Source organism: Falco naumanni, chromosome 3 (assembly GCF_017639655.2).
Source record: "Falco naumanni isolate bFalNau1 chromosome 3, bFalNau1.pat, whole genome shotgun sequence".
Taxonomy (NCBI): Eukaryota; Metazoa; Chordata; class Aves; order Falconiformes; family Falconidae; genus Falco; species Falco naumanni.
This window is the reverse complement of record NC_054056.1, coordinates 60,004,165-60,016,878: the sequence shown is the minus strand read 5'-3', so window position 1 is coordinate 60,016,878 and position 12,714 is coordinate 60,004,165. Positions and strand designations below refer to the sequence as shown.

Sequence of the window (12,714 nt, the reverse complement as noted above, 5' to 3'; positions counted from 1 at the left end):
AGGCACTGATATTCAACAGCTGAATTTTTCATATTGATAAAACAATCTGGGAACCACTTCAGTTGGCCAACAACAACTCTCCCAGACAACTCAGGCAGGGAGTTCTCCTATGATAGCTCCTGTGGGACCAATACTGTCCCCAACAGGCAACTTCAACCCATCCTCTGTGCCCAGGAGGCAAAGAGAGCTTAATGGTGAGGATGTGGGTCATCTCACGTCAACTGGCCTCAGTGTCAGACAGCAGTGAGGCATATTTAACGTACAGCCATACCCACTGTCCTGTGAGGCCCCAGGTAAGGAAATTATTATTAATGGCAGCTGGAATAGAAGCTGTTGCACTCAGCAACTGCTAACGAACAGACAGAAATGGTATGTTCTCTCTGTTTCTTCTGGAGTGGACTCTTCAGGACAAAGCAATTATTTTAATCAGTTCCCACTGTAGATCCTGTTTCCCACCACAGGAGGAAGAAAAAGCCAGCGGTTGTATCTCTGTTTTTGACAGTTAGGAACTCTCTACTCATACAAACAGTGTGTAGCTGATACAATTAATCTAAAATCATGCAGGTTTAGTCATAAGAATGTTAAACAGATACAGGAAAGCGACTAATCTAGCTCACTTAATTAATAATACACAATTTTTTTAAAAAAAAAAATATCTATTTTTAGACTCCGAAGGTCTGATTTGAACTGACAAAGCCCAAGACATTCCAGTTAAAACTGATATTTCATAAACACAATTATGCCTTTTACTTTAAGAAATGGTTTGAGTTAAAGGTGAAATGGTAAGGCTTGCTCCAAGTTTCCTTAGGATTTTGTTAATTTAAGTCAAATGCTTTACTTCACATAAGGTTTCTTGTGTTGAATTGTAGTACAACTATTTACTCAAGTGGCAGCAGCATACTCGGTGATAAATTAAATAGACATTTATCAAAGGTAAGTTGACAGGTTTAAAAGTTAAATGTAAGCATTGTAAGACAAGTACAAATAGTTTCTACCTGGAGTTTACATATCCAGATCACTGGACAGATATTTTAATTAACTTCTGCACAATAAGGAATGTTTGCTTCTGAATTATTGAAGAACATTTCCTGAGACAGGAAGATAGAAAATGTCATGCAATATATAAAAATTTTAAATCCTTTTTCCCCATACAACACAGGCAAGAAAGAGACAAACACTGTTCAGAAACATAAAACTTGGTGTCAAGATTTAAAGTTAAATTAAATGAACAACTTAAGACAGTTCCATCAGACAGAGACATAATACATGAGGTTTTCATTACTACATCTCATTTTATTCTTGATACATTGGATTATGATCTAATAACAGAAAGTGTAGCCACCTCAGCTTCTGAGGGAATACTGAGAAAGCCTGAAAGATGGAGACATACAGCAATCAGTGGTAAATCCAAAGAAAATGCAGCTCTGGTGGGAACAAAATAGTTAATACACCTCATTTCTTGTCTTCTTGCCCTACCAGTAATTCTTAAGGTAAGAAGCTGGAAAACAGAAGCAAGCTACAAACCCACAGGAGCACAATGCTAAGTGCCTTCTCATCAACACTTCACCTTTCAAACCGCTGAAGCATTTGGACACTTAAAATGCTAATAAAAAGTATAAGGCTTTACTCACAGTTAAAACCAGGTTCAATAGTTCTTCCAGCTTCAAGACTGTTTATTGTAATCTGAAAGATGATGTGCAGCAGCAGAAATGAGAGACTGGTGAAACACAGAGATTTTAATAATCGTCCTGTATGCCCTGAAAGACAAAACATACATACATATAGTTGGTGAATTTCTAAACATTGCTTAAAGGTTTTATACTGAAAACCAGTAAAAATATCCTGAATAAGGATATTTCTGCAAGTCAATTCCACATTACTCATGATTGTCCCTTAAGGGTCAACATCATAGCAAAAAGCATACTTAGAGTGTCTTTGAGTACTCTTTATCACAAACTACAATGATTGTTACTCCTAATATTTCCTTTTACTTTTTCGATTAAAAAAAAAAAGTTTCTTATTTCCAGATAGCAATTTTACATCAATAATAACATCATGATGCTTATTGCCACGTTACTTGGTAAAAAGACAAAATATGGATGATACTTCCAATCTTGGGAAAATAAAAACCTGTTAGTCCAATTACTCTTTCCAAAACAAATTACGGGTGAGTGTGTGTGTGTGTGGGTGGGGGGGGGAGGTGGATAACAACACAAAACCACAAAAAAACTCAGTTTGTCTTAGGAGTACAGACATACTTTCAAATAATGCTTTGCTTTGTGCAGACTGCCCTCTTTCTCTTCCTTTAGAAGTTTTTGAAAATAATTTTCAGCACACACTGAAGAATCCTGTGCCAGATACACTTGGTCAGATTTCCTCTATGATTTATTGGATATCTACAGCCAAAAGTGAATAGAAGATGTTTGACAAAGACTTCGAAAATGCCTTATAAACCCTCTAGGAAACATTCAGCTTAATCACCGGCAGTCAAACTTTCAAGGTATGAATAAATAAAGTAAGCCATTAGTATTTCACAAAATATGCATCTTCATGACTAAGTTGTATTGCTGATAAGAGACGACATTCAATATCACTCTACCTGACCTATCTGCAATAAAAGTTCTATTCCCATAGTATCTTATACCTAGATTTTACACCACTCACTTTATGCATTTGAAAGTTATTTTTTTTTATTTACAGATTGAAAAAAATTACTGCTGGAAATCTTACCCAAGGTTACAAATAAAGCCAAGGTTATGAAAAGAAGAACTAGCAGAGTATACCTGGGAAATGTTCACTCTACATGCAGCCTGGTTTCTTCACACTTATTTTGCATGTGTCTGTTAAAAGCAGCTACTAGAAAGATGATGACAATTCATATTCTGTATCCAGCTAGTAAATCAGCTTTTTGGTTTGTGTTTTTTATAGTTCAAGCACGTTGTCAATGGCCAGAATGGTAGTTCATAAAGCAAAGAATCAGATAAGTATGATTCAATGATTTTAGAAAGTTACAGACTACCTCACTCCTTCAGACTCAAAACTTTTGTTACATGATCGCTGTCTTGTCTGCAGATTTTGGATACCAAATGCCTGAAATGAACTTTTTTTTTTTCATAAAGATTTAAAAATTGAAACAAAATAAAAAATTTCAAGGGCAAGCCTACATATGAACTTCTGTGATCTGAAAAGGAAGATACATTCACTAGATATATGCTTTTTATAGCCTATTTGCTAGTCTTTACTGGTTGGATACAAGAGTCCACACAGAAAGCAGACAACCTGAGCTGCTGATCATTACAAAAATAAGACTAGATTTTAAATTCTTTGAATCTGAGGTAATTCTTTTATTCCTCTTCTGCAGAAGCCTGCCTGGTGTCCTGGCTTAGGACAACAACTTTAAGCACTATAAAAGCATAAATAACAAAATAACCCATAATTTCAAAATCATTAGAAGAATGAGTATATGACAAGCTACATGTTTTTTAATAATTTTTAAATGCGATGTCATATGTAATGCAATCCAAAGACTGCTAGCTTCTACAATTTTTTGGCAAGTTTCAATACTTGGTGGTGTGTTCCTGCATTACCAGATTCCATGCTCACAGTATTACGAGAGCTGCATGCTCAGAATATACTGAAAAATTATGTACCTGAAAGCTGGAGGCAAACAGTTTGACCACACAAACTCCATGGACTTAACAGCTGTGTTTAAAATGTACAGATTTTGAAGACAGTCTGGTGATTTCTGAAGTCCTGAGTCACAAACTCTTATCAGTGCTTGGAAGTTAACAATTCAATAGATACCAAGCACTGAATTTTTCATAGAGAAGTGGATTTGGAAGTTTTTTGATAGAATTGTTTCAGTCAGCCTCCAAAGGAGAAAAAAAATGCAATACAGTTAGCCAACACACACACATTTCCCAAACTGTTTCCACATAAAGAAATAAAACTTTTAAAAATCTTGGGTCCATCTTTCAATATTTCGATTACTGTATCTCTCCAAAATATATCTCAGTTGTAGACTTCATTTTTTAAAGCTTGAAAACAAACATGTTTGAATTGTAGATTTTGAACAAAGCATTTCTTTAATAAAGCCTTAACTTTTGCAATTGTCTTCCTTTTAGGAACTGCAGAAAATGTTGAAAATATATTTCTTGAAATGCTGAAATGTTGAAAAAATATCTCCTTCTGCAAAAACTACGGAATTTTTTAAAAGATTATTAACACCCATTATAAGAAACAGTCTCTTAGTGTATTGGTCAATACGGCAGGGGAAAAACCCAGCTGGAAGGCAGCTAGACATGTTCAGTGCAGGCTGAAGCATTCCTCAAGGGCTGCTCCCTTCATGGCCATCAGTGGGACAGGACCGCCATCAGACCCTACTGAGCAGGAGCCCTTTGCCTGCATCACATGCAGCTGTGCCAGCAGAAACTAGACACAAGTAGTGTTTGAAGAAGAGCAAGAAACACTATGGCCCTGATTTCAAAAGTTTTGGAGAAACATCAACAACTTGGGAGAAATGGGAGTGCTAAAAATCAGTGAATTTCTGGATACATAATTTATGCCAAGGAAGAAGTGACAGATTTGGATAAGGGATGAGTTTCAATTTATAGTGGAGCTTGGATAAATCCATTTGACTGTATTTTCACTTACATTTTTTTCTTTCTACTGGAAACTTAGTTCTACATTACACAAAGAAAAAATTAACTATATGTGTACAGAACTGAAATAATGAGAAAAGAGGCAGCTGTAATTAAACTCCTGAAAAAAAACAGAGATTCTTATGACGAGGAAGAAAGATTTTTGTCATCCTTCTTTAATTTTGATTTATTCTAATTCACTCACAGTTACAATCCTTTTGCTAAAACATACTTTAACTGTTCAGGTGCCCTAACATGAAAATCCTTGGGGACACGAACAGAAGCTGACTGTCCCACAGAGAAGGAAATTGATATTGTTCAGAAAGCTGCATGGACAGAACAGACATGCAAGAGATCACAAATTCCTTCATTTTTGTCTTAGAGATATAGGCCCATGTATGTCCATCAAGACAGAAATAAAAAAGAAACTTCTGGTGAAACACCTGGGTTTGTAGCTGGAGCACTGTGTTCTGATTTTACTCACATCAGCATGATGCCACCAGCTTCAGCAAAGTGTGGTGAACAGAGAGGAGAGAGCAGCTGTGCCTCAGAACTGGCCTGAAAGACTAAGTGGGTTTGCTTTCAGATGCAGTGTTTCATTCTTAATGGCACTCAGTAGGACTGAAGCCTGGCTCTTGGCTTTAGAAACATCTCTCACTGTGTCTTGGAAACACACAGGGAGGTTGCTCCAGCCTCCTTGTACCTCCAGAAGGCTCCTGGGACAGGGCTTTCTCCCCTCCGACCAAGCCTGCAGGAAGCCAGTCAGGATGCAAAGGCTTCATTACCCTCTTTCTCTCCAGCCCAGCTGCAACACTAAACCGGACTCAAGAGGGCCAAAAGCTTTTCATACATAGCAAAGGAATCAATTTCTTATTTTTCAAAGGTAATCCAGCCAAGAGCTGGATTAGTGATGGCATGTCCCCCCCCAGCCACAGGCATGTAACCTCAGTACAACTAAATATTTGAATGTGTCCGACTAGGGCTGCTGCCTTCAACACACACATGCACCTCTTGACTGCCTACATCATGATCACATGCAAAGGTGGAGCCTGCTGCTCACATCACTTCCAGCACAGAAAACTAGCACATTCCTGTTTAGACAGGCAGTCCTATGATCTTTCCTGCTACCCTTTTCCCTAAAACAGCAGCGTATGACAGAACTCAATCGTTTTACACACCTGTAACTTCCTAAAAGTTTATTCCAAAAGGGTGTGCTAACAGGACATCGAATAACTTAATGGCCAGTTGTCACTGAGACCTGCTTTAAAATCAAACATATCAGCTTTTACAATATAATCCGACCGTGAGCCTTAGGCTACTGCAAAGAGCCTATCATATTATATCATATTTCCAGTTGCTTGCAAAGTGCATTTTTATTCCACACTATTTTTTTTTTTTCTCTTTCTGATCTATTGGATGGGGCATAACAAAAACCTGGTTGAGTCCCTAGCAAAGTTAATAATACTGCTAACAATTTATCCTAATTTTTTAATAAGTAGTACTAAGCATCTATATGCAGAAGGTAGTACTCCATGCCGTCATGATACCGGGAAAGGGAAAACAGAAGAGGAAAATAATGGATTCTAAAAATCAATTTAAGACTGTTTACTATTCCAACAGCATAAGTCTTTTCAACGTGATCATATGTACGCTGCATGGTTTCACCTAAAGAGTAGATTTAAGAATGTTTGTGTGTCTTATTTCAAACTTCTATTACTTTGCACTGGGATTTTTGATTTTTTTTTAATGTAACTTCAGCGTGGCATTTTCTAAAGACAGTTGGTTTCTGGATAATTCTAACATCTCTTTAGCCATATGCTGTACTCCAGACTGCTGCAACACTCCCATTCTACTTCAACAGTTCTGCTTGGGAACTTTTTTTTTTTTTTTAAACACACTTTTAATTCAGATCACACCAGATGAAATACCAAAGGACAAGCCATTTTTCACATGATCTTTGATAGCATACAGTGAGTGATAAATATTAATGTGCATTTATCTCCTGAACTAGTGACACTTCAGTTCATAAAGACAGTCTATTGCAGCCAATCAGGATCTATTTTTTATTAAGCCTCTTCCTCAGTAACTGACAAACTTAAAACTAAAGAGTTCTGGGGACAAGGCTTGGTTGAAGTAAATTTCTGCAATGCAGACAGAGTCATCCACAAAGAATTTGTTTCAGCCAACCTTAAAATCTTAACTTCCTGATTTTCCACCAGGAAACCTAGCATGACCTCAGTGCCTAACAGGAACCTGGGTCCCGAGACTTTAACCTCCTGCTCTATGGTTCCAAATAGGAGTACTGTACATTGAGGCAGATGGGGTGGGAAGTTAAGAAAATATTTAATTCAAAATCCCTGTCCTTTGGAAAAATCTGGAAATTTGGGGGTCATGCAATCTGCAAGAAAAAAAACCATCAAAACATCATGATTTCCCAAATAAAAGAATTCTCACCTTTGGTCAGCTCTGTTTTAAGCGCCTCAAGATACCACAACTAACTTACTGAGATAATGCAAAGGAAGCGTTTTGATTTGAAGTTGGCTTCTGCCAAAGTTTCAGAGGTGATAGAAAATAGAGTTGGTTCCAGCTAATCAACAGGAAAATGTCATCACTGAGTCCAGCACGAACATCTGCCACTTTGGCCACCAGTGTCAAACATAGATTCACACATATACCCAGGTGAAAGTTTGTAAGCATGAAATAAACGCGATATATCCATCTTCCATTTGACAGTAAAACCTTGTACTTCAGGCACGAGCAATACTGAGGAATATGGGCCAGTCGCCTTTCCTGAATTCATCAGTACTATTGCACTCTACACTCTAATTGATGCTTAACACAGTAGGACACCTCCTGACAACCATGGAAGACAAAGAAAGGGTTCAAATACCAGTTCTAAATTCAGCTGACATTTTCAGTGATGACTACAGGGCTAAACTTGCAAGGCACAAAGCAATTTAGCCTTGTCCAAGAAAGTTCTTAAGCACCTGCGTATCTTTGAGCACATGAACAGGGACTGAAGGGCTCTCAATGTTGCATAAAAGGTTCAAAAAAGATGGGCTGCTTCACTGCTAGGGTATCGATACTCATGTGACACAGCCTTAAAGCACACAGCCTGCAAGTCAGTGGAAGTCAAACCCTTCTAGATACCTCCACACCATCCGCTGTTCAAACTGGTGCTCTGCAGAGGCTAATTTTCTCTATTTTAACTTACAGTTTTTATGTGTACTTATGTCTGACAGTGCAGGGTAGGCAGAACCTCAGTGTTCTCAACTCTTCCCCATGCACTTTTGGAGGTGCAGAGAGACAGTGCCCTCTGGTTTCAGGTTCTGTAAGAACGATGCTAAATGCTTGCTAGTGCCAGTTATATCTATTACTAAACAATCTTTCCCAGACAAAATATCTGTAGTATTTCTATATGCACAGTACAGTTATGCTTAGAGGTTTGGCCTCCTGAGTGCTGAAATGAAATGGGACAAAGCTATGAACATGGGATAGAGGAAGACAATCATTTGGAAGGACTGTACTAGAAATAAAATTTTATAATGGTGCCTTGTACATTGTATATTGTGCATGGCAAGGCATTGATCCACCAAGTAACTGCCTATCGGCTCCTATTCACCAAGTCCTACGTGTACTTCTTAAGTAGACTCAAAAAAGGTAATGTTTAAATAATCCCGAAGCTTTGAAGTAACCACGAATTACTTCAGTGGTTTAAAAAAACGCTATCATTTTCCACCTGAAAAAAAAAATAAATATTTCCTCTTTCTTGAAAGTGCTACCATCCTTCCACTGCACAGTAAACACAGATATATTTAGCCTAATAGAAAACGCTTCCCCCCAACAAAGTGTATCTTATATTTCAACATCATCTTCTGCCCATAGGATTTGAGCTTACTAGAGCCTTAAACAGCAGGCAGACATTACCACTGCAAAAATACAAACCCACTCATTTCACTTGCTGGATTTTCAGCAGCAAGACAAAAACAGAGAGTAATTAACTAATGCCATGGTCTATTGTGTACCTGCCCAGGCCCAAGCCTTAAAATGTGTATCCACAAACAACAGTTCAAGATTTCATGCTATTATTTTTAGCTATGTTTAAAGCTGCATGCTCAAGCAGGTGCAGTGAATTCCAGACCAGAGAAGTACAAGGTTTCAGATGCAGAATTTCCAGCAAGTTTCTCAATGTTTGAACGGTTTTGTCCGTGCTTTCCTGAACATGCCTATTATTCCTGTAAGTAGCCAAATGTCGCAAACTGTGCCCAACAGAAAAATTTTCTAATAAATTTATTAAAAAGCCATGATTCCTTAACTCCGAGCAACTTCCTGTACAATAATGTATTCCTTTGCATTTCAAATTATATTATTTCTTAGATGATAAAACCACAAGAATCTGTAAGTTTATCACTAAATACATAATTATCTAAAAAAAATTACGCTACTTTTTAAAGCAAATTAAAGCACATTGTTCCAGGCTATGTATCTGCACAGAAAATGCAAGTTCTTTGATATTCTTTCATATATTTACCTATTTCCTTACAATTCTCTTTCCATTTCTTTTTATTTTTCGAATACTACAGAGCTCCAAGAAGGAAAATAAGTCAGTTTAGAGATAGACACTTACATTGAAGGAATGCCAACCAGACTTGGATAAACACAGTCAAACTTGTTATGTGTAATTAAAAAGAAAAAACTGATTTAAAAATGAAAACATAAAAAAAAAGTGCTGCATAGGACAATACATGCATACTTACCCTAGCTTCTGGCAGGTTTCCCTGTTTTTCCTATAAGTTTTCGTGCCCAGAATACTACTAGAAGTGAGCTGTAACCTCTGCATCAATTGACAATACCATCGTTCAAGCTAGTCAGAACCTCTGGCTTGCAAGTTTACACAGGCAATTTACCATTTTGTTAACAAAATATTTTGTCAGACAAGACTCAGAACTTCACCATTCATTTTTTTTTTCCCAGATAATACTCATAAGCTTTCAAAGCAAACAACAGCTACTTGATGTCTGCTTCTTAATTTGACAGGTGACTGTACCAAGCCAAATACAGGAAATAAAAATCATCTCAGATACAAGGACATACGAACACTGAGCAATTTTAAGCCAGAGCTGTTCTTTCACAGGCAGATTTGAGGCTTATAATACAGAGTTCCAGTTACTTCCCTTGAGGAACCAGACTCTCCATGTTTGCTACTAGCTATTTATTTTGAGTTCAAGTTACTTCAGCCATGCTTGCAACTTACTTTCTTCAACCCCCTGTCATGAGGTAACTCTACATAAATAACAACCTACAAAAGCAGGTAACTCTACCTAGTACTAAGCTCCTTCAAAAACAGAGAGTCCAGACAACTCCCAAGTAATGGGAGATAACATCAGGTCATGTCCTACAGAGCTGAAAGACATTTTTTTAAAAACCCTGTAACTTACTAGGACATGAATAATTTTTCCCTTGAATACCTACCCACGTATGTTCATAAGTAGCAAACAAATTTGATGCAAGGCAAAGTGAGAAGGAAGGCTAGAAGGCTATGTAAATAAGACTAATACAGCTATGGCAAACTGAACCTTACACCATGGTGTTTTCACAAGGGAGTAAGTGTGCATAAGTATGTGTACTGAACTCACAGTGGAAGGTGTGCTGTGAAATTCTACCATGGGCAAAACTTCCCCGAGAAGCTCTACAGGAGCAGAATTCAGGCAGAATTCTTGCAAAGAGTTTAACATCTTTCTGAAGAGTTTGCAGTAGTATGTCTAGCTCAACATAATGTAGCTCATGACCCAGCTGAAGAGCCCCTGAACTGAAATACCTCAACTGTTAAGCCTTCCTACCTACATAGAGCTGAAATAACATATGTAAGGGCATGGCTTTGTTCGCTCTTTATCAGAGGTGCTTAGGGAAGTAGAAAGACAAGGTGGAAAAGAAAATTATTTATGGAAGAGACTTGGGTGTTTGAAGAACATACTATAATACTAGCATGCCACATGGCCTTAAAACTTCCTTCTTTCTAAAAAAAATAATAAATAGTATTACTTTCCAAAAACCTATTCCACAGGTAAATGGGGGAGGATCAGATAGCTTCCTATAAAAATCAGTTAGTATCCTTTCACTGAAATCAGGTGGCTTTCTAAAGAAATTAAAATACAAACTTCCTAAGACACTATGTTGTATATTCTGTAAAATTCTGTAGAGAAAAAGATTACAGGAAGTCAGAGAACCACAGACCAACAAATCTGACTTGCATACTTGGCAAACTGGTGAAAACTAAAACACAACTGAGTTGTGTTACACAATTACACATTAGGTAAGGACCATACACTGAAGAGAAGTCCAGGGAGTTACCATAGAAGATGGCCATACCTAGCAGATCTGAGAAATCTTCCTGGAAACCACAGAATATATGCATATTTTAGATGATGCAGCAAACTTAGTTTTCAATAAATTTCTGGCAAGTATTTCAGAATAACAACCTTCTGCCAAAGGCAATGATCTGCCATGGTAATGGAGGAAATGTCATCTTGGGACATACCAGCTCTGGCTGAATGTAACTTTTGATTTATCTTCCAGCCCAGTTGCAACAGGTTCAGAACAAAATTACTTTTTTTTCTGTATTAATGACATAATTAATCTTATTTTCCACATTCTGCCTAGTACTCATATTATGTGTGGAATTAAATAGATGTAGATGTACAGCTTTTGGCTGGGATAGAGTTAATTTTCTTCATAGTAGCTTGTATAGGGCTATGTTTTGGATTTGTGCTGAAAACACTGTCAATAACACACTGATGTTTAGTTATTGCTGAGCAGCGCTTACACAGAGCCAAGGGCTGTTCCGCTCCTCACCCCACCCCACCAGCGAGCAGGCTGGGGGGGCACAAGAAGCTGGGAGGGGGCACAGCCAGGACAGCTCGCCCCAGCTGACCAAAGGGATGTCCCGTACCGTATGACAGCATGCTCAGCATATAAAGCTGGGGGAAAAGGAAGGGAGGGAGGGACGATGGAAGTTATTGTGCTCCTTCCCAAATAACCATTACATGTGATGGAGCTCTGCTTTCCTAGGGATGGCTGAACCCTGCCTGATGGGCAGTGGTGAATGAATTCCTTGTTTTGCTTTGCTTGCGTGTATGGCTTTTGCTTTACCTATTAAACTGTCTTTGTCTCAACACACAAGTTTTTTGCACTTTTACCGTTCTGATTTTCTCCCATAACCCACTAGGGGGAAGTGAGTGAGTGCCTTCGTGGTGCTGAGCTGCCTATGGTGGTTAAACCATGACAGTAGACTGTAAACACACTCAAAAGTGGAGATCAGGGAACTCATCTGCGCTTGGAGAAATGCTAGATTTCTTCAGGGGAAGAAATCACAACATTTTGCAATATGGCAGAAAAAGGCTTATACTAAGGAAGAGCAGAGCTCAGTGAAATGCTAAATTCCTAATGACACCACCAGTGTTTCCTTGGAAATACTATGCAAAAGCCATTCATTGGAACATCCAGCAGTGAACAACTAGATCTGCATTATCACTATTATATCAATTACATGTGTGCAGACACAACAGTTCTTCCCTCTTAATCACTCTGTATGTAAAAACATAACTGTAATATTGTCTATCAAGGTGGATCAGGCAAAGGAATTTTGCACAAATAATACAATACACTCAACTCCAAAATGTTTACTATGAAGTCTCCTTGATAAGCCTACAGGTCCAGACGATAAATGAACCATCACATTTCCATATGATAATAACTGTTCTATTTTTTGGACAATAGCTGCAGAGAGAAGCAAACAATTACTTTTCACCCAATTAACATGCATCCTGTGTTTTGCATAGTGGAAAAAGGTGGCCACCATTACAGTAAGTCAAGCACATGCTAGTAAGGTGTCTTTCAGATAAGTGAATAGTTGAGTAATGAATAAACAGTGATGCCTTTCCTTCCTAGCATGGTTGCTAGCATGGGCCATGGCAGAAGTTCGAATATTTACAGGCAAGAAGAATCCATACCAGGTAATGACACTCTGAATCTTAAATTGATCCTGTGAATAAAATGAATGGTTGATACTATGAAC

The 12,714-nt window shown here is 37.9% G+C and overlaps 1 protein-coding gene across 12 annotated transcripts in view; it reads right to left on the bottom strand.

The window, feature by feature from the left end:
• PIEZO2 (piezo type mechanosensitive ion channel component 2) overlaps nt 1-12,714 on the bottom strand; it is a 313,781-nt gene that overhangs the window by 201,988 nt on the left and 99,079 nt on the right. For all 12 annotated transcript variants that reach the window (XM_040586706.1, XM_040586713.1, XM_040586711.1 and 9 more), the window contains exon 3: nt 1,632-1,757. In XM_040586706.1, the coding sequence (XP_040442640.1) occupies nt 1,632-1,757 (126 nt within the window). The remainder of the gene's footprint in view (nt 1-1,631; nt 1,758-12,714) is intronic.